Source organism: Ictalurus punctatus, chromosome 6 (genome assembly GCF_001660625.3).
Source record: "Ictalurus punctatus breed USDA103 chromosome 6, Coco_2.0, whole genome shotgun sequence".
Classification (NCBI taxonomy): Eukaryota; Metazoa; Chordata; class Actinopteri; order Siluriformes; family Ictaluridae; genus Ictalurus; species Ictalurus punctatus.
In genome coordinates this window covers 26,657,791-26,681,477 of record NC_030421.2, presented here as the reverse complement: position 1 = coordinate 26,681,477, position 23,687 = coordinate 26,657,791, and the positions used below count along the sequence as shown (strand labels likewise).

The 23,687-nt window shown below is 36.6% G+C and overlaps 2 protein-coding genes across 4 annotated transcripts in view; one reads left to right on the top strand and one right to left on the bottom strand.

The window, feature by feature from the left end:
• LOC108266118 (inactive dipeptidyl peptidase 10) overlaps positions 1-4,303 on the top strand; it is a 106,317-nt gene extending 102,014 nt beyond the window's left edge. For all 3 annotated transcript variants that reach the window (XM_017469134.3, XM_053681065.1, XM_017469135.3), the window contains 2 exons: positions 41-114; positions 1,240-4,303. In XM_017469134.3, coding sequence (XP_017324623.1) covers positions 41-114; positions 1,240-1,377 — 212 coding nt within the window. In that variant the 3' untranslated portion in view covers positions 1,378-4,303. The remainder of the gene's footprint in view (positions 1-40; positions 115-1,239) is intronic.
• A 2,525-nt stretch (positions 4,304-6,828) lies between these two features.
• Positions 6,829-23,687, bottom strand: part of LOC108266166 (inactive dipeptidyl peptidase 10) — a 61,975-nt gene continuing 45,116 nt past the window's right edge. The window contains exons 12-26 of the mRNA XM_017469202.3: positions 23,627-23,665; positions 23,431-23,544; positions 22,927-23,018; positions 19,578-19,625; positions 19,305-19,426; positions 17,222-17,269; positions 15,122-15,220; positions 14,891-14,960; positions 13,807-14,001; positions 12,989-13,043; positions 12,430-12,529; positions 12,195-12,253; positions 10,101-10,173; positions 8,074-8,147; positions 6,829-7,954 (exon numbers count right to left, since the gene is read on the bottom strand). Of these exons, the coding sequence (XP_017324691.1) occupies positions 7,829-7,954; positions 8,074-8,147; positions 10,101-10,173; positions 12,195-12,253; positions 12,430-12,529; positions 12,989-13,043; positions 13,807-14,001; positions 14,891-14,960; positions 15,122-15,220; positions 17,222-17,269; positions 19,305-19,426; positions 19,578-19,625; positions 22,927-23,018; positions 23,431-23,544; positions 23,627-23,665 (1,314 nt within the window). The 3' untranslated portion in view covers positions 6,829-7,828. The remainder of the gene's footprint in view (positions 7,955-8,073; positions 8,148-10,100; positions 10,174-12,194; positions 12,254-12,429; positions 12,530-12,988; positions 13,044-13,806; positions 14,002-14,890; positions 14,961-15,121; positions 15,221-17,221; positions 17,270-19,304; positions 19,427-19,577; positions 19,626-22,926; positions 23,019-23,430; positions 23,545-23,626; positions 23,666-23,687) is intronic.

The following is a 23,687-nucleotide window of genomic DNA, read 5'->3' as shown; positions in this document are numbered from 1 at the left end:
ATACTGAGATTTTTCCTCTCCTGTGTTTATTTCCTCCAAGCAAATATTCACTTCCAGCACTCGGCTGAACTCATTAAGAACCTGGTGAAGATCGGCGCTAACTATACATTGCAGGTATGAAGGAACAATAAATGCGGAATGCAGCAAATACTTTTAAACATTTAGTGTCATATTTAGGGTTGGACTGCTCAGAAGATACATCAAGAAAACAAATAAACACATGAGGAAAAATAATCTTCATTCAGAATTCTAATGTTTAACATGATTTTCTGGGCTGACCTTTGAGATTATTAAAACTATCTCTGTGTGGTTAAAACATTATACATTATACAACACATATAGCTGCCATCCTAGAAAACCAGGCTGTTGTTATTAAACAACCCATGATACCACATTAGTACACAACAAACCCTAGTAATAATGAAAAAAAACTCAACATTTTTTTCTCATGAAAGAAGCATACCTTATTGGCACGTGGATTCCATTTTATTATACTTTGTTCAGTGCTAATGGCTTTCCCTTTTAATGGCACACTACATGGGTATGCCACTGATCCTCTTGCACTTTTATAGATATTATTTACATTCAGTACAGAAAGAAGCAGTCTTATGGGTAAAATTTCTTGGGATTTTTTTTGGAGTTGCAGCAAAAGTATTAGCACTTAATGTAATTCTTTATTTAATAACTTATTTATATATACATGATTGCTCACATTTCCTAGTTTCTTGTGTCTAAATACATTGCCTAAATCATGGATTGAAATATTGTGGTTAAAACAAATTGTCTGAAATTGGTTCTGAATGTAAAACAGTTCATCACTGGAGTGTATATCTTATAACAAAAAGCAGAAAGAAAGAAAGAAAAAAACAACGAATTTGAGATAGTGAATAACTAAGACACTTATATGTTTTGTGCAAATTCTAATTTTGGCATTAACACCTTATTATGTTTCTTAACCATTTAAACGCCCAGAATCCTACCGGATCAGCTGCACAGATTCTTCAACCTGTACATACTTTTCCAATTAGTTTGAATATAATTATAGAATAATTGAATAGTTACAGGGATCTACTCAACTCTGAAAATGACCGATAAGTTGCTTACACTTAAACATAAATATCTCAGATATTCACAGTACTGAACGTGAACCATACCATAACCGTTCATAAGCAGTTAGCTGAGATTATCTTGTGCATTTGTACTTGATGTTTACAGCCCTGATGTGTGTTTGTTGTGCAGATTTATCCGGATGAGGGTCACTTCCTGTCAGAACAAAGTCGGCAGCATCTTTCGGCATCTCTGAGTAGCTACTTCCGATCCTGCCTGAAGGAGGACATCTTCCCACTCAGTGATGAGGAAGAAGAAGAGGAGGAGTAGGCTGAAGAGTATATAAACAGCAAGACCTTTGCACACACACACACACACACACACACACACACACACAAACACACACACACACACATTCATCCATACAGACCTGTGTAACACACAGTCACACAAACCATTGCTTCCTGTAGGATCCCAGCTTACAGAGGCCTGCAGCTCTAAAAGGAAATATTCTTAGATTTTAGATAAGAAGGAGGGTGTGTGTGTGTGTGTGTGTGTGTGTGTGTGTGTGTGTGTGTGTGTGTGTGTGTGTGAGAGAGAGAGAGAGAGTGAGTGAGTGATTAGATATGTATATATGCATGTGGGTTTACGTGTTGATGTTTAGACAATGTGGATGTTGAGATATGGGCCCAAAAGGTGTGTAGATGTTTTTTTTTGTTTGTGTGTGTGTGTGTGTGTGTGTGTGTGTGTGTGTGTATACTTGCTGATGATGGACATTTGTAACTGGAAATGAACTTGGTTGTTACAACAACCGAATCTTTCACATATCAGAAATCACTGCTATTTTAAGCCGGATGCTTCATGCGCTGACCAATCACAGCACAGAATTTTCAATTGAATCCTGATTTGAACAATCACAGTGCAGATTGTCTGTTTGCGTGGACCTGATCCAGTCACACAGCTGCATGTTTGTGTTTGTTTTTTTCTTCAAATCTGCGGTAGACACCGGGACAAAAGTGTAGTACTTGGTTACCGCACAAGAAAATGCTCACTGTTTCCATGGTAACAACCTTCACCAAGAAGAAGTGGTGTTTCCATCAACAAGCTCTAAGCCACACTGAGAGGTTTAAGCGACAAGGTTGACTCTTCCGTGCACACACACACACACACACACACACACACACACACACACACACACACACACGCAGGACTTTACTGAATGCTGTAAAAATCAGACACCCTGTCCACACACAGAACTGCGTCCAACAGGTGAACACATTTATTTCAGTTGGACATGTTTCTGGATCAATATTTCTTTATTGTAACTCAAACAACATCAATTTCAACTAATAACTGCTATCTGATGTGATCACTGTAAGTCTACTACTCCTATTCCTGAGTCACTTACAAATTCCCTGCAGATAAATGTCGCCATGTCCGCAGTTTTCCCACAGAAGTGGATTACTTTTAACCAGAGGGTTTGGAGTTGGTCGTTTTACATCTCCAGATTCAAATTAAATACAAAATTTTATGCTTTACAAATCCTACACCAGACTGACCTCCAAATCATCACAAACGCACATGACCATGGAAACACCCAACATACTCCTGAACTCCTTATGCACTAGCTGCCACAGAGGTGGCTCCTGGTCCCATTCATAAAATAAGCTCTGTACATTTTTGTATGCAGTATGTTGATGATATGTAATAACGTGAAATGTTTTGATAATCTATAAATACTGCTTTAAATACTGCTTTGTTTAAATGTATTGCATGGAATTACTAAAATATTATATTACAATGGGTTATGGTCGTCATGAGTGGACGTTAAAAGCAATGTGTAGTGTCTGGAAAGGGCGGATTTTCAGCTTTTGTATTGTTTCTGGGCTAGTTTTATTTACCACAGACTTGGCAACCCTGCTCCAGACACGTAAGTTGCTTCTAGAACAGAAAATGAATGTGTAGATATACATTTCAGTTCATAAAATGTATCACTCAATCAATCAATCAATCAACTCATTCATTCATTCATTCATTCACCAAGGTCACTACTTTATCTTGGTTAGGGTGGGAATATACCCTGTATAGGCAGCCAGTCTTTTTCAGGGCATCATGCACACACACGTTCAAACAGTCACTCATACCTAATGAGCTGTGTGGCATAACCTAGTCACCTATGGCATGTTTATTGGGAATCCTTTCAATCCAGGATTGAAGACGGGACCCTTGAGCTGTGAGGTAGCATTACTATCATTACACTGATGACATCAGATAGCATTGATCAGTTACATGTAATATTATTCAAGTAACAACAAAAAAAGATTGTTCATTCAGGAACATGTACGACTTGAACAAAACACATTCACATGCTGGATACCAGTTTTCAGTTATCACTAAATCACTTTGGAGCATTTTGCATTATTTTATTAATGTATTTAAACTGCAAGTGTGTTACAGATTTGTCAGAGTAAAGAGCAGTTTGCACAATTATGTATGTCACAGATAATAAAAGAGAAGCAGGCAACAGATCACACATGGAGACTGCAAGAGCTTTAGAGCAACAGTAGTGCTTCAGAGTGAAAAGACTTTCTGGATAGTTGTCATTAGTCTAGCTTATAGGGTTATAGCACAGAAGTGTACACAGCATGCCGAGGGATTGTTTTCTTTGTAATCCTTAGATGTAAATGATTAAGGTGACAGGAGCACATTAAAAGACTGAACGAGAGCATCATGCGGATAGCACTGCATGATATACCGGAAGCTTCTGTAGCTTTTGTGCAAATGAAAAACTGAAACCTGTTCAAACACAACTCAGTGACTTATTATACAAAACATGAGCTGAATGTGGAAACTGTGTAAGAATATTCCGTACCATATTACCATGTTTAAATCCTTAGTGCAGTCATTAAAGTCATAGTGTGGACAGGCCCTGTGTAAGGGTGCATGTGTGTGTATATAGTAGACTCCAGAGATGGCGATGTGATTTGTACAGAAAAGTGTATCAGTACATACATACAGTATATTTTTGCGATTATCAGATATCATAGTAGTTTAGCCAGCAGGGTGGATATTGTCATCAGTACATATCTGTGTTGATTTGATTGTTTATCTCTTTTGTAATTCAAATTTACTGTTTTTTCTGCTTTATTTTTGTTTGGTTGGTTGGGATCAGGGCAATGAGAAGGAAGGGAGGTTGGAGGTTTGGGCATTTCTGTCCTCGAGTAATGACTATAAATAAACAGCTCATCCAAACTGACCCAGACTCAATGATGTTATACATTTAATATGTCATTTCCTTATCATGAAATAAATATTTACTGCATTTATTTATACAGAAATAATGATGGTGGAAGTGTACCAGTACAAACCAAACCATGCATGCTTAAGAGTATTAAACAAATGGCTGTTTATTTTCATATTTTATGCAAATCATTGAAGTTTTTTTCTTTTTCTGGGTTGGCTACAGAAAATTTCCTCTTCCCCACTATGTGGGTTTAGCATTTTGCTCTAAAATAATAACCCTTAAAACTTGATTAAGTGATTTGATAAGCATAAGCCTTGGAATAAATCACTTGTATTTAATTATTACAAGTATTACATGACACTACATTATATTAATTATCCTTACAATAAATATCCTTGCATTAATTGCACAGCTTCATTTTATAGCCAGTGTATTTGAAGTCTGAAGGCAGTTTAATTCCATCAATAATCAATTAAAATGGGGATGGTGTATTATGAATTTAAAACCACACCCAGTATACTCTAATAATAAAGAAGACACACATGACAGAATGTTTTAGCAAAGCTGTTCTTCTGTATTTTAACTTCCCAACTGCTGGTTTCCTGAAGGTTTGGGGCATTGTTTGTGGCATTTTGCATACAAATTGAACTATATATATATATATATATATATATATATATATATATATATATATATATATATATATATATATGAAGGCACCAATGATAATACGATCAGAGTCACATTGTGCTTGAATTCCAGAATTTGAATTTAAAAGTTCAGGACCTTCTTATGCCATAATAGTTGAGAACAGAGAAAATATTGATGATATGTTCACTAGACCCATTCATAGTCTTTATGAAGACACCAAAAGTTATAAGCCATTATTGTTTACATTGTGTTAATTCAAGCATGAAATAATGCTTGCGCGGACTCTGATCTTTCTTTCGTGGGTATTCACAATAATACAGTGATGAACTTATATTAATTTATTCAACTGAGCATCATCATCATCACTTAAATACTGAAAACTCACAGAATATACATTATACATCAATCTCAACTTGAATATTATTAAGTATTAATTACTGATATTAATTAATATTAATTAATTATTGATTGTTAATATTATTATTATATTATTATATTAATATGAGAGCAATTACTAACGAGATATGTTGAAGAGATTTGACAGTAAGTTAACAACGAAATTCTCTCAGCTGGACGTCCACAATTACTCAAAGCCTATTGGCTGATTTCGGTCATTTGACTGGACTGTGATCATTTTTCCATAGCATGGCTCATTTTAAATGGAAAATTCTGTGACCCTGATCTTTTTTGTATCATCTTAGTACATTTATGAGACCATTCTTCAATGCTCAACCAACAGCCGTGGATGCACAACTCCAAAAATACTGTTTTGTGACTGATCGTTTTTTCATTGTGGTTTTCATATATATATATATATATATATATATATATATATATATATATATATATATATATATATATATATATATGTGTGTGTGTGTGTGTGTGTGTGCAACAAAACATTACCAGCCTTTAAGTCATGTAATTTGCGAGGTGGGGCCTCCATGGATTGGACTTCTTTCTCCAGCACATCCCACAGATCTGGGGAATTTGGAGACCAAGTCAACAAGTTCAACTCTTTGTCATATTCCTCAAACCATTCCTGACCAATTTTTGAAGTGTGGCAGGGAATTAGGGAATATCGGTTCCATGAAGGGGTGTACTTGGTCTGCAAGAATGTTTAGGTAGGTTGTATGTGTTAGAGTAACATCCACATGAATGCAAGGACCCAAGACTTCCCAGCAGAACACTGCCCAGAGCATCACACTTCCTCCGCTGGCTTGTCTTCATCCCATAGTGCATTTTGGTGCCATCTCTTCCCCAGGTAAGTGATGCACACACACACGGTCGTGCTACAGCCTAATTTGTGCTACAGTAGCTCTTCTAAGGGATCAGACCAGACAGGCTAGCCTTTGCTCCCCAAGCGCATCAATGAGCCTTAGACACCCATGACCCTATTGCCATTTCATCGGTTGTCCTTCCTTGGACCACTTTTGGCAGGTATTAACCACTGCATACCAGGAACACCCCACAAGACCTGCCATTTTGGAGATGCTCTGACCAAGTCATCTAGCCATTACAATTTGGCCCTTGTAAAAGTCGCGTGGATCCTTACGCTTGCCCATTTTCCCAACGCATCAAGTTTGAGAACTAACTGTTCACTTGTTCCTAAAATATTCCACCCCTTGACAGATACCATTGTAGCAAGATAGTCTTATAGTCTTATTCAATTAACCTGTCAGTGGTTTTAATGTTATGGCTGGTCGGTGCATTTGAGTTCCCAAACTTTTTCTGTTGATTTGGTAGCCCTATGTTATTGGATGATTTCAGAAATATACTGGATGCGTGGATACACACAAACTCATAATAAGGATTTAAAGTATATGCCAAAGTATATGTATTAATGCAAATATTTAACACACAATCTAATGAAGCTTTTAGTAATATGTTGACTGTCAAAATTATATAAGTTAATGTAGGAATTAGAGGGGCATATACATTTTGTATTCTACAATTCCTTTTTATTACAGTATGATAATAATTTGACAGTTGTCTTATGTGTGATATATAAAGTCTCAGTGTGCCACTTGAATGCATACACACTAACATTTACACAAAATGACGCAGGGACACAAATATTTACTGCATTAAAACAATTAATTTTATACTTAATGTTCATCAAGGGTAATAGTGACCATGTCTGCAGGGCTGAGGTATCTTGAAGGATATAGACTCAATTCCAAATAAACTGTAATATTGAGCTTATACAACCTTATATTTCAACACAGTCCAGAAATCACTATTTCATTTATTAAAACAATTCATTTTTTTAAAAAATCAGAATGATCAAGAATAAAAATAATAACCAAGATCTCACATGTGAAGAGACTTTATCCAAAGTCTCTAAGCCTCTTATTTTGTGCATAATACATAACAGAATAATAATGGGGGAAATGCCCAGTATTATCTCCTGTATCAGGATTTAAGTATGTTTTATCCAAACATCCTTCATTCTTGTATGCAGGATTATTAAAAAAAAAAAAAAAAAAATCTATCATTGGTCTAGCTTTATTGTGTAGTATGTTTCGCTTTCATGAAATGAAGAGGAAGAAGAGCTTCACTAAAGCAGTATTTGGTTGATTTGTAAGCTTCAGAGTATCTATAGGTATTGTCAACTTAGTCATTCAAAGCAGTGCAGTCTCTACTGACACACCACAACTGATCTTCCAGAATCTCACACAGTCATTGTAAATCTGGCCAGTGTGTGACTCAGTGTGGCTGCTCCAACTGCTACACCAGATAAAAAAGCCTTCTGTGCCTCTGGCAGGTAGGAGAGGGACCAGTGTGATTAGAATAAAGTCACCCATGTCAAGGATGCTTGTTATGGCAACCATCTTGTCCTTAAATCCCACCCGAGTCCAGCTGAGATCACTTAAGCCACAGATGCTAGTCCTCCTCCCTGGTTTCCATGGTGACCACAGTGTTTTCATGGAAGCACTTTCTGAAGAAGGAGATGACAGTACTCAGCATGTAGTGTTTGCTGCTGATGTCATGGCCCTCATCAGGAAAAATCTACAAGGATTCATAAAGAGCGTGGAAGTATATATACAACTACAGAATGGTTTGCATGGAAAAAAGTAAACTCTAGAAGATGTATTACTGAGCTCTATTCAGAGGGCTGCCATACTGACCTGTAAAGTATAGTTCACCTTATGTATAGATAACAACTTCACCAGCTCTGCTGTGTGTTGGAAGTGAACAGAAGCTGAAAGAAAGAGACGGACAGGTAGAAATAATCTCCTGGTGTGACAACATCCTTAAAGAAAAAGCTAACAAGAGAACCACCAAATAAATTTTTGTTCTCTTATTTTCTGCTAATTTCATATCTTAATTTTAAGTGAATCAGTTGCAACTGTGATGCATATGATATTACGAAGTGACTGATCTACATAAATTATATTCTGCACCATGTCACATCCAGATCCAACATTTCACCAGGACAGCTTGGTTATCAGCAAGAACTGCTTTATCTCACTTCAGTTGTCTTAATATATTTCTCATGCAGAGGTCTGCTTAGCTCTACCAGACCAAAACGATGGACTACTCTGCTATCATCAAGTATTTCTAGTCAAATACCATAATTCAGCCATCAGACCAATGCTGTGTTCTAAAAGTGCTAGAAGTACCACGGTGATGCCCCTGTTTACCAGGAAAGCCATCAAATTGGCAAATATCTTCTGAGCACTTCTCTGTCTCTATCTCTATGTTTAAAGCAGCGTTCGATCATTCACCAGAAGGAAAGGATGGCGGGGAGAAACTATTACGCCTTTAAAAAGGTCCAGATTGAACTACTGCTGATGCCTTAAACCGTCTTTATTGCCTTTCTGATAATCACTTACGGTTAGGTAGTTGGAATGAGCAGCTATAGCTTTGTACCCATTTCTTAAAGCATCTCTGGGAACATGTTCAAAGAGAACTGGTCTGTCAAGATGACAACCTCACTTTGGTTTGCCTCATAAATCACAATCAAATAAGCTTACCTGTTGAGAGAAAGAAGGACTACATGGACAACCAATTTGAGAAGGTATCATCACACATTTCACAGACCTCTTCATTTGGTAGTAGTTACAGACAAATAAGTTTCCACATTTCACAGACCATTTCACATTCCTTCACATCTGTGGACAATTCAGACTCATCTCTGGAGATCACAATTCCCTATGCTATGCAGACTTAGTGGGGTTTTTAATAAGAGTAGAACTACTAAACTTTCTCCACATCAAACTCATAGAGCACACCACTCCTCCATGGAATTGAATCTTCCATATCTACTATGAAGAGACTAAGGCCATGGATGTGTATATCCAGGAGGTTCTCCAACAGGGATTCACCTGTCCATTCACATCCCACACATCAGACATATTGTTTTACTGAAGAAGAAAAGGAAGTAGAAGAAGGCTAACATTCATGTGTCAACTACATTTGTCAACCACGTTCATGTGTCAGCTACGATGTTTGAGCATAATCACTGTCAAAAAAGAGATTTTTGTTGCCTTAGCCATAGAACAATTCAGACATTCATGATTCTTTATTACAGTAGAGTTGAACATTATAATCTGATTTGGATTAGAGATTGTGAGAAATGGCAAGCATGTGGTATAAATAATTGGTGATGCCGTATGGTCTGATTAATGCCCCGTCCATGTTCCAGGTATTCATGAGTACTTTTCTCCAAGATATGCTCGATAAACAGGTAATAGTATACATTTATGGCATTCCCATAGACTCTGCTACCGTCTCTGAACCTATTCATCATGTCCACAAGGTACAAAGATAATTATTGAGGACCGGTTGTTTGTTAACCTATCATGTTCAATTTAAGCTAACTAGCTTAAATTATTATTATTTTTGTTTAAATTTTTCACTTTTTCAATGCCACAGTTTTCAATTTAGACATTAAACATCAAGTTCAAATAGCAAGTACATCGGATATAATCTGATTATAGATAATACCGGATAATATTAACAGGAAGTTCCGATCAGATCTCAGTGCTAGAAAATACAAACAATTGCCTTGAATGCTAAGGTTAGGCCACCTTGCAGGACGAAATATGAATGCCCAATATTTCAGTGGAGTGGGCATTTCCCCTCAGCCCAAAAGTATGTATGTAGTGTGAGCTCTGCTGTGGGGTGGCGGCAAACTGAGCCTCTTACTTACCATCAGCTGTGCCATGTAAGATCAGAAACGTCTGCTTCTCAGAGATGCTGATGTTAGACAGCAGGCTAGAGATCTGACAAATACAAATATTCATGCTGTACCACTCAATATACAGATACAATCTCTGAACTGCACCTATGCAGTTGAATAGATTACAATATATTTCAATATGACAGCTAAGTCTAATCTTTAAAGGCTCACTCTTTGTATTCCACAATATCGCATAAGGCACAATATGATGTTACTTTCTGCAAATAAATATATGATACAATATTGTGATTATATCATCATGCACAACACAACAATAAAATGCAGGAAATTCACTTGTGAATATCAGAATTTACAGAAATTCACTTGTGCTGTTAATGTATAGCTAAGAGCATAGGGGAGTTTTATCATCGAGGAGACATTGTATTGAAGAAGCCACCCTGAAAACTATCCACTAAGATATAGCTAAGCTGATTTTTTAGAAAGAGTTTTTTCAACAGTTTCTGTCACAAGCTATTACACTACGTAACACATTTTTTTGTTCCTGGGTAGTAAGTGTTATTTTCTAATTGCTTATGCCTCAAAAATATAGAAAATGACTATTAGCCCCCTCAAACTTTGCTTTTGTGACCCAGACAACATAAGTCAGAAAGAAAAGTCAGAAAAAACAACATATGAATCAAAATTAACATATTTATACTAAAGTTATACAAAAATGACAACAAAAGATTTGAAGTGAGTAGTTTTTCACTTTCATGAAGCAGCCCCCAAATGTAGTCTTCCATCAGGTTCTCGTTATATTATCCTTGGTGGCGGCATTCAAAGTCCAGTACATCTTGGTGGAAGTGCTCGCCTTGCTCCACTGATTATGCTCCCATGTTCTCCTTGAATTTATTAATATGAGCATCAACGATATAGACTTTGAGAGATATCCTGCGGCCCATTGTGCCGTAGTTCATCACCGGAGTCTCAAGCAGCTCCACATAGTTTTCGGCTTTGCCATTGCCACTGCGACAAAGCTGTTCCAAGTCGCTTTCTACTTCCTAGTGAGCTTCTTGGAGAATTCCTTGCAATCCAGCATCTTCTTTATCTGAGGTCTGACAAAGACATCAACTTTGAGTTGAGTTAGTACTTGAAGACTGCTGACTCCTTATCTAGTGCTGTAATAAATTGTTTCATAAGTCCCAATTTGTGGTGGCATCAGCACCTTACGGGGTTCCACCAATGGCTTCCACTTGATGTTGTTCCTCCCGACAGTGAACTTGGTTCTCTGTGACCAGTCCAACCTTTTGTAGTGTGAACTGGTGTCCCTGCAGTCCCAAAAACAATGATAGAAGGGAAACTAGGTAAAACTTCCCTGGAAACCCATCAGGAATACCACCATTTTGAAGTCTCTGATGAACCCCAAGCCAAACTCATCATACTTTAAGGCATCCAGTGGTGTCTTGATGCTGTTGAAATCCTCTGTGAGGTCAGGACAAATTTTGAAATGTACCTGTTTTTTTCTGACATTATGTGAAAGAAAAGATGCAAAGTCACCCATTTTCTCAAGGAAAATAGGTCAATTTCAAAATACCAATGTCCTGGACACAAAAGCAAAGCTTGAAGGGAATAATAGCCATTTTATGTACTTTTGCAGTAAAAAGAAATGAGGAAAAAACAACAAAAAAAAACAACAACAACAACAAAAAAAATCGGTTATATGGTTTTATAGTTAAGAACTGTAACAGACTACATTTACTAAAAACTGTTAGGACTAAAACTGGCATATCAAAAAATTGTGTGAACATGACCCCAGTGTCCACAGCATAAGTTATACCTATGACATCTGGACCTTCCGATGCAGACTGATAGATAAATGGTTTAAGTATATGTTTTCATCTGAATACCAAAGTGATTAAAAAACATTTCATAATTTTATGTCCTCGCTGTATGACTGTATGGGCCTGCTCAGGATAAAACTGAAGAACTGAAGATGAATGAATGAATGAATAATAATAATAAGAGGAAGAGGAAGAGGAAGAAGAAGAAGAAGAAGAAGAAGAAGAAGAAGAAGAAGAAGAAGAAGAAGAAGAAGTCAAAGAGAGCCTGCATCACTTGCCTTACCTGATACTTGTGTTCATCCTTGGCTGGGAACCCAAAATATCGCTCTGTAAATGCTGAAGCTTCACAGATTAAAAAAAAAGAAGAGCAGCTGTTTACAAAACTTATTCCAACTCAAATGTTTGAAATGGCTTTTTCTAAAATAAAAAGTTTCTAAAAAGAGACTCATACACTCATAATAATATAGTGTTTGTTAGGTGTGATATTGTTAGTGTTGTTGTAATGGCTTCTGTGGTACCATAGAGTCTCCAGTCAGAGACGGGTGCCATGGCAACACCACAGCGGAATGGAGAGATGTGAGACAGAAGGAGAAGGGAACTTAGGAAGCCGCCATATGCCTGCAGAACCACACACACACACACACACACACACACACATACACACACACACATGCAGACATACTGTACATATTCTAAATGTTTGCACAACTCTGCTGAACAATTAGAGTATACTAACACAACATAGAGCTTGAAGATGGTTTTAAAGTCACAACAACAAAGTATGAAAAATCTATGTAGTTTGTGAGCTTCTACTATTTATGTATTCTGCTGGATAACTTGTGAAAAAACACTGAGGTTGAAAATTTTAAAAGATCCAAAATAATGTTTTTCAAACATTCAAATAATGTAGGGGCATGTTTTTTTTTTCATTCCCTTCACATCTGATAACATCAGTACCAGTTTTGTGGTAATTCCTTAAACATTTGTGAATGAGGAAGGGAGCTATTTCTGTAGTGGAAGAAAAATCACATGATGTTTTATTCCTGGAACAGAATAAAATAACTCTGTTCTCTTCACCTTGCCAAAAACACCAACCCTGCTCCCATCAATGTACGACTGCTTCACCAGATACCTGGAAATATAAACAAGATTACCAAAGCTGATTTGATCCGTTAAGTGTGTTACATCAGATGTCCTATCGTATCAGCAAAAGTAGGAGCCATACCTAATACTCATTTTAAAACCATACCATTGTAAATACCAATATAAACAACTGTGATCAAATCACAATAATTATATTCTGTGTTAATGTGGAAACAATAAAATCTTTACGCTATAGTCATTATTCTGTGCATGGAATGCCCTAATCTTTGTCCGATATTTTGCTTAGCAACCAAAGCTTACTGTTAATAGACTACATTGGCAGAAGTTTATTGTAAATATAATTAATAATAAATTAAATTATTTATTGAACACTTCATTTTATCATATTGTTTTTATTGCTGCCTCATTTCATGCCTAAGAACACCCATGATAAAATCACTCACAGCCTTTCATGGCTTATTGAGTGTGGTTCCTCTCAGGGTTTCTTTCTCATATTATCTCAGTGAGTTTGTCCTTGCCACTGTGGCCTCTGGCTTGCTCATTAGGCATTATATCTTTTGTTAAAAGTGCATACAAATAAAATGAAATTGAATCCCAACTTTAATCAGTACTAAAAGAAGCAGTATGATTTTATTATGAATGTAAAATCATAATAAATCTCCTTTTCAGTGTTTTCAGTCACATATGCACACATGATGTATATTTAATACTTAAAATAAGAACTCATGAAGTGTAGCTTGGAAATGTGAGACATGTGAGACATATGAAAAGAGAAATACACTGTCTCTTACTCTACAGCGGTGAGTTGGTCCTGGATCTCCACCACTCCTAGACGCTTGTGCACCTCCTGTAGAATCTTTTGTCCCTGGAAGCCACTGCCTCTGCCATCCAGACGAGCCACAATCACATTGTCTGAGCTCACCAGTACAGAGTCCCAGTCCAGATGGAATTGTTCACTCACCTGCTGACCACCAGGAATGCTGTCACTGAAAACAAATGAGGAAATGCTTGTTGGTATGTGTGTGTGTATTCCACACTGTGCACAGACTGAAAGCAGACTGAACAGAAGTGTCATGAAATCAATAGCAGGTGATAGGTAATCAGTGATGTGCCAGGATCAATAAAGAGCTACCAGATTGTGTGTCAAGCTTCCGCAATACCAGCGCTCTAACTGGATGGCAACACAGCTGAATGCTCCCACACACAATCTTGCATTTTATGTTGGGATTTGTAGTATGAGTGTCTATGTTCATCATTATTGGTTTTGAATCCAACAGCTAAATATCAACGAGATAAAAAGAAAACGGGACTCTATGTTCAAGATCTAAGGGATTTATTTACAATTTAAATCTGTTTTAAAATGAATTTTAAAATACATGGGATACGCTTAATAATTGTTATGAACGAAAGATACGCTGTTGGAAACGCTTAAAAATGTTCTTTCTAATGTTGTACTGATTATTTATTACATAAGTAACAATTATCAGAACCTTTAGGTAATGGATTACACAATTTCACTAATGTATTCTGCTTCATTTCAATCTTTACTGTATGTTTCATTTTAATGGGTGATTACTGAAATTGAAATGTTATTGAAACATTTTCTTAATGAGCGTTTTTGCTTTTTAGATAAGAATACTGCAATCCTATTATTTGTACAACTAATCAGTGTACCAGGAAGTCAATTATAAACTTTCTTTATAACTGTATTGGTTTCAGATTCTACTTTCTCTATTGTAAATGTGAAATGTCTTTTAAATCTGATGCTGGCTTTGGGGATGTTCAAGCTCTTTGTCTTGTACACACAATGGGTGTTTGTGTGTATTTGTGTATGTGTGTAAGAATAGTGAAATGGAAAATAATGGATGAACGTACAGTATGAAGAGCAGAGGATGCTGATTACTCTCATCAAAATCCACAGGGAAGCTGAGCTCCAGTCGCAGTGCTGCAAGCACACAGCTCATTATAACAGCTATCAATATGAACAAATGCATCTCAGTGCCATCTTTAGTGTACTTTATACACAGCCACATATTATCTAAAAAATCATTATGCTTGCACTGACCATAGTATGTCATATCAGTGCTGACGACAGTAATTTGTTACCATGGTTATTGGAGGGTATGATTCTGATTTCTCTGCGAGGGATGTTTTTCTGTTTGAGCAAGCCGCTGAACTCCAGACCAGAATCTACAGTCAAATAACCTACAAAAACAGAAGAAGAAACATCTCAGACATTTAGACTTAACACTTGCTCACAAATCTTCTTCATGGGAGAAATTTAGCATAAGGTGCTTTGGGACATTTTTACAAATCTGCTATGGAAAACATATTAATAGTTTTAATAATCAAATAGGACATAAATAATTGGAATTAGGGATATTAATTTTGTTTAATTTTTTCTACCCAACCCCTTTTTTAATGATAGAAAACCATAAAACTCAAGTACTAAAACTCACAGAAATCTAAAGGTAGTTGTTGAACAATCAATAAACCACGCAAAATGTAGTCAAAATTCTTCACCCAAAGCTCAAAGCTCTTTGAAACTTAAAAAATTGCGATGCTGGAACAGGTTTGGGCCCCTTAGTTCCAGTGAAGGTAAACAGTAATGCTACAGCATACAAAAACATCCTATACAATTGTGTGCTTCGAACTTTGTGGCAACAGTTTAGGGAATCACCACATATGGGTATGATGGTCAAGTTTCCACATACTTTTTTCCATATAGTGTAGCTTAACTAAGTTCTATTATTGTAAAATCTGGTTACCCCTAATGCAAAAAGTTAAAAATTCCATTCCAATGTCTCTGAAAGATGCCCCAGCTACCTTTACATTTATAACCTAATCTACTGTACATATGAAAAACAGTCCACTGTTATGTACAGAGTGTGTAAGTGCTCTTCTCTGTTTATAACAACAACAACATGAAGGGCAAGCATATCTCCCTGCAGTTCTTGCCTGGTGGCCTACTGAAGCTAAGCAGGGTTGAGCCTGGTCAGCACCTGGATGGGAGACCTCCTGGGGAAAACTAAGGTTGCTGCTGGAAGTGGTATTAGTGAGGGTGCTCACCCTGTGGTCTGTGTGGGGCCTCAGTCCCCAGTATAATGATGGGGACACTATACTCTAGATAGAGCACTGTTGCAGGTCTTGATTCTCTGTGGTTGTTAAAAATCCCAGGACACTTATCCTAAAAGAAGAGGGGTATGTCCTGGTAAAATTCCCCCATTAGCCTGTCTCTATCATGGCACAATAATCTGAATCACTCTCTCCTCTCCACTAATAACTGGGGTGGGTGTTCCAGTGCATCATCCAGGTGGATGCTAGACACTAGTGGTGGTTGATGAGATTCCCTTACTATATAAAGCACTTTGAGTTTCTAGTAATTAAAATGCTATATAAATGTAAGGAATTATTATTAATCTTCACATTCAAACTTAATTAATTATGTTTATATCCATTTGTATAACATGTAACTCTCTAAAAACATGATCAAATCGTTTAAAAATAAAAATGTCTTCATTTATTGGCTGTGCTGATTAAACATACACAGTTGGTGATACACAACTGTACAAGAAAGCATAAAGTACAAATAGCATGTATTAGAAAACCACAATGCAACAACAATAAGCTTTGTAACAGAACAATAATTGATAGCTACACAGAACACAATGAGCATCTGTGCTGCCATGTTAAACAGAGTGACTGTGCAATCGGAATGCTGTATAGACCATTGCATATTAAGTGAATGGTGCATTCTCACTGGATTTTCATATGAACTTTCTTTTAATGGTTAATTTACAAAGTTCAGTGAGCATACACACTGTGATCCAAAATAGGCTTCCAGGAATACATTGCCATAGGCCTGAAATGCAACTATTGTTCTCCAGTCTGTGATGTGCCTATGCATTAGAAAAGGTCAGAATGTTCCCTAGCTATTTTATTCATTGTTAGGTAAAAATCAAGTACAGTAATTATCAGGCTGAAAATCAAGGCAGTAATTATCTGATCATTTGCACGGCATGTATTAATTTCATTTCATTCTGAAGACATTACTGGCAATAATCCCAGTGAAGTAAAAGACAGCAGAAAAAGACAAAAAAAAAAAAATCAATGAAAAGAACAGAAAGTGTTCTCTAATTAGGGTTGTAATTATGATTTAAATCATTTTATTCTTAGTGACTGTGTGTGGGTGTGTTTAATACTCACTACTTATATTGGCAAGCTGGTGCACAGTAGTTTTGGGAATTCCAGGCCCTGAGGAAAGACACAACTTGAACATTTTAACCCACTCAGCAAAATAAATCACTTTAGGTATTTGTGCTAGTTCATTTATAATTAATTATGTCTACACAGCCATACTTCCCCACCGTGAGAATCTGAACATTAGCAGTAAATCACTATAATGTGCTTCAAGTCTGATGAAATTAAAGGAGTACTTCAGTGTTTTCTACCTTTATCTCCATTTACTGAGGAAACAACAGAAAGCTTGTGTACTTGAAAGACACTCACTATAGTGGAAGTCTAAGGGAAGTTTTCAACTAACATTTCTGTGAAACATATTCTTGTGAATACCTCTGGAAATTGTATTAATCTCTCTCTCTCTCTCTCTCTCTCTCTCTCTCTCTCTATATATATATATATATATATATATATATATATATATATATATATATATATATAGAGAGAGAGAGAGAGAGAGAGAGAGAGATGAGTTTCTGATTTTAAGATCAGAGTTTGTCAGTTTTTGATGACCATTAAAAAATTAAACTGTGACACTGCAACCTATAAATCATTTGAGGGGAAAAAAGAAAAATGTACAATAACCTAGTTGCATAAGTGTGCACACCCTTAAACTAATGTTTAGCTGAAGCACCTTTAGATTTTCATTCAATCTTTTTGAGTAAGAGTCATTCGGTGTGGCACATCTTGACTTAGCAATGTTTTGCTATTCTTCCTTGCAAAAGCATTCTAACTCTGTCAAATCGGCTGGGCATCTCCTGTGCACAGCCCTCTTCGGGTGACTCCACAGATTTTCAATTGAATTTAGATCTGGACTTTGACTGGGCCATTCCAAAACTTTGATCCTATTTTGGTGAAACCATTCCTTTGTTGGTTTGGAGGTGTGTTTCGGTCACTGTCATCCTGAAAGGTGAAATTCCTCATCATCTTAAGTGTTTTATCAAAAGCCTTAAGGTTTTTCATTATTGCCTGCACCCTGATTAAAGCCCCAGTTCTAGCTGAAAAAAAGCAGCCCCAAAGTATGATCCTGCCAGCACCATGCTTCACTATGGAGATGGTGTTCTTTTGCTGATGTTTTTTTTCTCTCATTGGACCATAACACATTAATCCTCATGGTCTTGGGAGATTGGATTTTTTTAGCCAGGCTTGGATGTTTTTTATTTATTTTTTTGGTTAAAAAAGGCTTCCATTTTACCACCCTACCCTGTGTCCCAGAATTTGGCAGATTGTTGTCACATGTAGAGAGCAATCAGTTCTTGCCAGAAATGGCTGCAATTGTTTAAATGTTGCTGTAGGCTTCTTGGCAGCCTCCCTGACCAGTTTTCTCCTGGTCTCCTCATCAATTTTAGAGGGACAGCCTGTTCTTAGTAACGTCACTGTCGTGTCATACTTTCTCTGTGTTCCATGGTACATCCAATGCCAATGAATATTTTTTGTAACCCTCTCCTGATTGATATTTATTCTTGACTGGTCGAACCTGAGCAACCTGTACACAGTTTGTTGAATATCGGAAAACTGAATGACTGAATATGAATTTGTGAACAATAACAAAATGTATGAATTATGAACACTACTTAAAATATCTCTGAATCTCTGAACACTGAAATAAAAAAAAATATATATATGACTTTCAGAATAAATAAGCACAGATGTGTGGTTTTCAATTCACACACTCACTTTCAGTATGCCTACATGCTGCCTTTATAGTGTATGAATTGAATGGCTAAATTTAATAGATTTTTTTTTGTTTGCTTCATTGTAGACACCCTGGTTATATAGTCACCTATTTCCAATATTTTCGATGCTCTTAGACCTTCATTAAAACTGAGCTTTTGTCCACAGTGTATAGTGTTGGAAAAACTTATATCTAGATCTAATTTTCATCTAACCCAAAGGAGCACAGTGTGCTGATTTACTGCTAAGTTTAGAAGATTCAAAATCAACAAATTAAAATCAACAAGTTTCAATTTATGTCTTATTTAAACCTGATTTCCCAGTTTAAAAAAACAAAGAGATGTGCATAATATGTTGATGAAGAGGGGGGGGGGACCTGCACAGTGTAGCAGTACTGTTTGTAAATCCGGACTCAGGATAGCATCATAATATGAGCAGTGAGGTTTGGACAAGGAACATGTCAAACACTCGCGATGAAACAGATCCACTGTCTTCACCCTGGATATACAAGTTAAAACATTAGACCAATCCATATGCAGCTACACACTGTTCAAATGTTCAAATGGTAGAGTAAGTCCGTCAGAACATGATTGTTATAGTAGAGCCCTTATTAATCAGGTGCAGAAGACGTGAATTCTCCACAACTCACCTGTACAGGTGTCTTTGTGAGACTCCGCCCTCTGTGCTGATATAATACCTACATAAATACAAGAATGACATCGAGGCCATCAGCAAATTACTGATCACAGTTATCCATCCAAAAGTTTTACATGCGTTAAGAAAACCTAGTGCTGGATAACACAGATCAGTGTTTCCCAACCGGGGTGCCGCGACACCCTGGGTGCCGTCTGATGAGAGCAGGGGCGCAGTGTAAGAATCCTTTGAACATTTTTAAAATGCTAAAATGTGTATAAAACATTTAATATATATGATAAATATTTGGTGTCTGAAATAATAATACAGACACAGAAATTATAAGACAGACACACAAGCGCATAATAATAATAATAATAATAATAATAATAATAATAATAATAATAATAATAATAAATTATATATAAAAATTAATCCCTCCCCCTCGACCCCCCTCGCTGACCTGTCAGAAGCACGTCAACATCAGTATGCATAATGTATGCGTGTGTTTTATCCTGATATTTAGCAATGAGATGATGCATTTGTAGTGCAAAAGAATATGGACAGATTTCTTAAAAGAAAAGCTCCAGATGGTTCTGGACCATCAACTTCAGCCTCAGGTAGCTAACACTGTGTAGCATTAGTGTTGATGTAGGGTGTCACAAATTTTTTAACATTTTCAAAGGGTGCCGTGACTGAAAAAAGGTTAGGAAATACTGACATAGATAACCTAGAACCTATAACATTTTATGAAAACCTAGTAATGACAATAGAATATTGGCATTATTATGGACTTTCACTAAATACTGTTATTCTGACTGGGGAATAACTTGATGACAGACTGCCAGCAAACAGCAGAATCTTACATGAGAAGAAGTAAGTATTTAATACTGTCACGATTGTTTTCAGAATATTAGTTTTGATGATTATTTTTCTACCACTCTTTCAGTACACAGTTTTTAATACTTTTAGCATATATTTAACAAATGCATTTAATTTTCTAATTTAGATAATAAATATTTTTCATGCAACCAGGTAGACAGAAACCCCTCTTGTCTGTAAGTGTGTAAAGAAGAGAATCTGTGGTTGTCTATGTTCGTGTGTCATAGATACTCATACACACCAATCCACACATAAAGCCACAATATTCCATAATAATTCTAGGAAGATTAACAGAAAATGTATTAGAGGGAAAAATAATATAAAATGGATAAGTCTAAACACCTCTTTTAAAATGGCAGGTTATTATGATTTAAAAAATGAAACCAAGATCTTTTCCCACCTTGAATGTTTTATACCAACCAACAAAATTCAAGGGAAAACAAATAGAACCATTTTAGGGAAAAACATACATTAACAGGTTGCATAAATATACCCCCCCCCCCCCCCCCCCCCCCTTAATACTTTGTTAACCCTTTCATGCATGAATTAACTAAAACCTTATCAAGATTCTTAAGATATCTTAACATATTACTGCATGCCATATGAATTTTGAGGGTTATTTTTCTGAACGTCACTTATATTAAAATTTGAATGGTAAGAGTACCATAAATAAAAACAGCATAAAATTTTCTTCCTGAGATGGAAAACAACAACTTTTTCCAATGTGTTTATAAACAAAAATGGTTAACATTCAGGTTGAAAGCATTTAAGTTTGTGACAAAAATTATAGAAAATATCATTTTTAATAAAATTTACAGTGGGGGAAATAAGTATTGAGCACATCAAAAAAAAATTTCAGGAAATATTTCCAATGAGGTTATTAACATGAAATTTTCACCAGACTTTGGTATTAACTCAAGAAATCCACAAATATAAAGAAATCCAAACATTAAAGTCCATAAATGAAGTTATATGTAATAAAGAGGAATGACGCAGGAAAAAAAAGTATTGAACACGCTAACTGAAATGTATTTAATAGTTAGTGGAGAAGCCTTTGTTTGTAATGACAGTTTCAAGACGCTTCCTGTATGAAGAAATTTATCGGTCGCAGTACCCAGGTGTGATTTTGGCCCATTCTTCTAAACATATTGTCTTTAAATCTCGTTCAATTGGATTCAAGTCAGGTGATTGACTGGGCCATTCTAATGCCTTGATTTATTTTCTCTAAAACCAATTGAGTTTCCTTTGCTGTATGCTTTGGATCGTTGTCCTGCTGGAAGGTCCACCCACGTCTCATCTTCATCATCTTGGTGGATGGCAGCAGATTCTTCTCAAGAATTTCCCAGTAAAGGGCTCCATTCATCATTCCTTCAATTATATGAAGGCTGCCAGTACCATGCGATGAAAAACAGCCCCACACCATGACGCTTCCACCTCCAGACTTCACTGTTGGTGTTGTGTTTTTAGTGTGATGTGCAGTGCCATTTCTTCTCCAAATATGGTATGAAGTATGACAGCAAAAAAGTTCAATTTTGCTCTCTTTCCGAGTGGTCCTTGGCTCTTGGTCTACTCTTCTGACTATTCTTCTGACTCCCTGGTCAGAAATCTTGCGAGGAGCTCCTGTGCGTGGCCGGGTGATGCCGGAGTGATGTTGCTTCCTCTTGCAGATAATGACCCCAGTGGTGCTTACTGGAAGATTCAGAAGTTTTGAAATACCTCTGTATGTAATTCCATCAATATGTTTCACAACAATAAGTTTGCGAAGGTCTTGGGAGAGCTCTTTGCTTTTACCCATCATGAGATGGTTCTTGTGTGACACCTTGGTAATGAAAAGCCTTTTTATGGACCATCAATTTACTAACCCAGCTGATAAAATAGCCAAAATATTGATCTTCTTTTTCTGAAGCTATTCTTTTGTTAACTTAGGTTTGTGCTTTGAGTTGTTATCGTGCTAGAAGGTAAAAATTTTTCATCTTCAGCTGTCTAAAAGATGCCCGCAGGTTATGTGGCAAAACAGATTGGTATTTGGAGTTATTCATGATTCCCTCTGTCTTAAGTGGTGCCCCAGTCCCAGCTGAAAAAAACAGCCCCATAGTATGATGCTGCCACTACCATGCTTCACTATGGGTATGGTATTGCCAGATATTCCTGTAGGAATGTCAAGAAATCTTGACAGAATCTTACAGAAACAGCTGATCATTATTTGGGGTTAATCACTTCATTATGATAATTACTTTTGAAGATGAGTTAAAATGTAATTCGATAATTTGGTCATATATCCCACTATAAAAGGGCATGCACACTTATAATATCAGGTTATTGTAATTTTTTCTTTTCGTTTTTTCCTTAAAATGCTCGGTTTGTTGATTGCTATAACACATTAAAGGTAGAAAAAGTTTTGACTTGATCTATTACTAAATCTGCAATATTAACAGGGATGCGTAGATTTTTGCATCCACTTTACATGTCTATATGAGACTCACACAGCATTCAGGTTCTCATCATATGCTAGCATCTTAGTGACCTCCCAGTTGCCAGATGTCAGGTGTCGTACATTGACCTCTCCATCAGTATGCTGAGCATCAGAGAGAGAGAGAGAGAGAGAGAGAGAGAGAGAGAGAGAGAGAGAGAGAGAGCAGACAACAGACAACAGAGGTCAAACAAATATAGATTCTCTGCATGTCTGAAACCACACAGGGTGCACTATTTTAGGAGTTTTTTCATTTTATATTCACATATAAAAGAGTAGAGAATATCCAGTGCACTTATGAAAATCCACAATGCACTATTCTAAACAATGAACCCGAGAATACTTAGACTGCACTTTGCTGTGGTAGGGAATATGATGTGGAGAACTATAAGAAAGCCAGCTTTATCATATATCATCTATCATTCACCTGCTGCCACGTTACCTGTGTACATTTTTGCTGAGGTAATACAATAATCACTGAAATCAGTAATGAATTGAAAAAGTGTTAACTATTTACCTGTTCTGACATCAAGGTGAGGTGGCGGAAAGACCCCTGGCTGCCATGCTTTATGGGTAAAGTAATAAAGAACTTTGCTCCATCTTTAGAGAACACAGGCTCCTCATTCTGCAGCTGTCACACAGAACAACAAGAGTTACTCCACCTAATAAACTGTACACTGGGATGGCTAAGTCTGAAAAAAAGCTTTGATTACCTGGCAGTTGATCCACTTATCTGTTGTCATCACATGCTTCTACAGTGAAAAAAATCCCAAA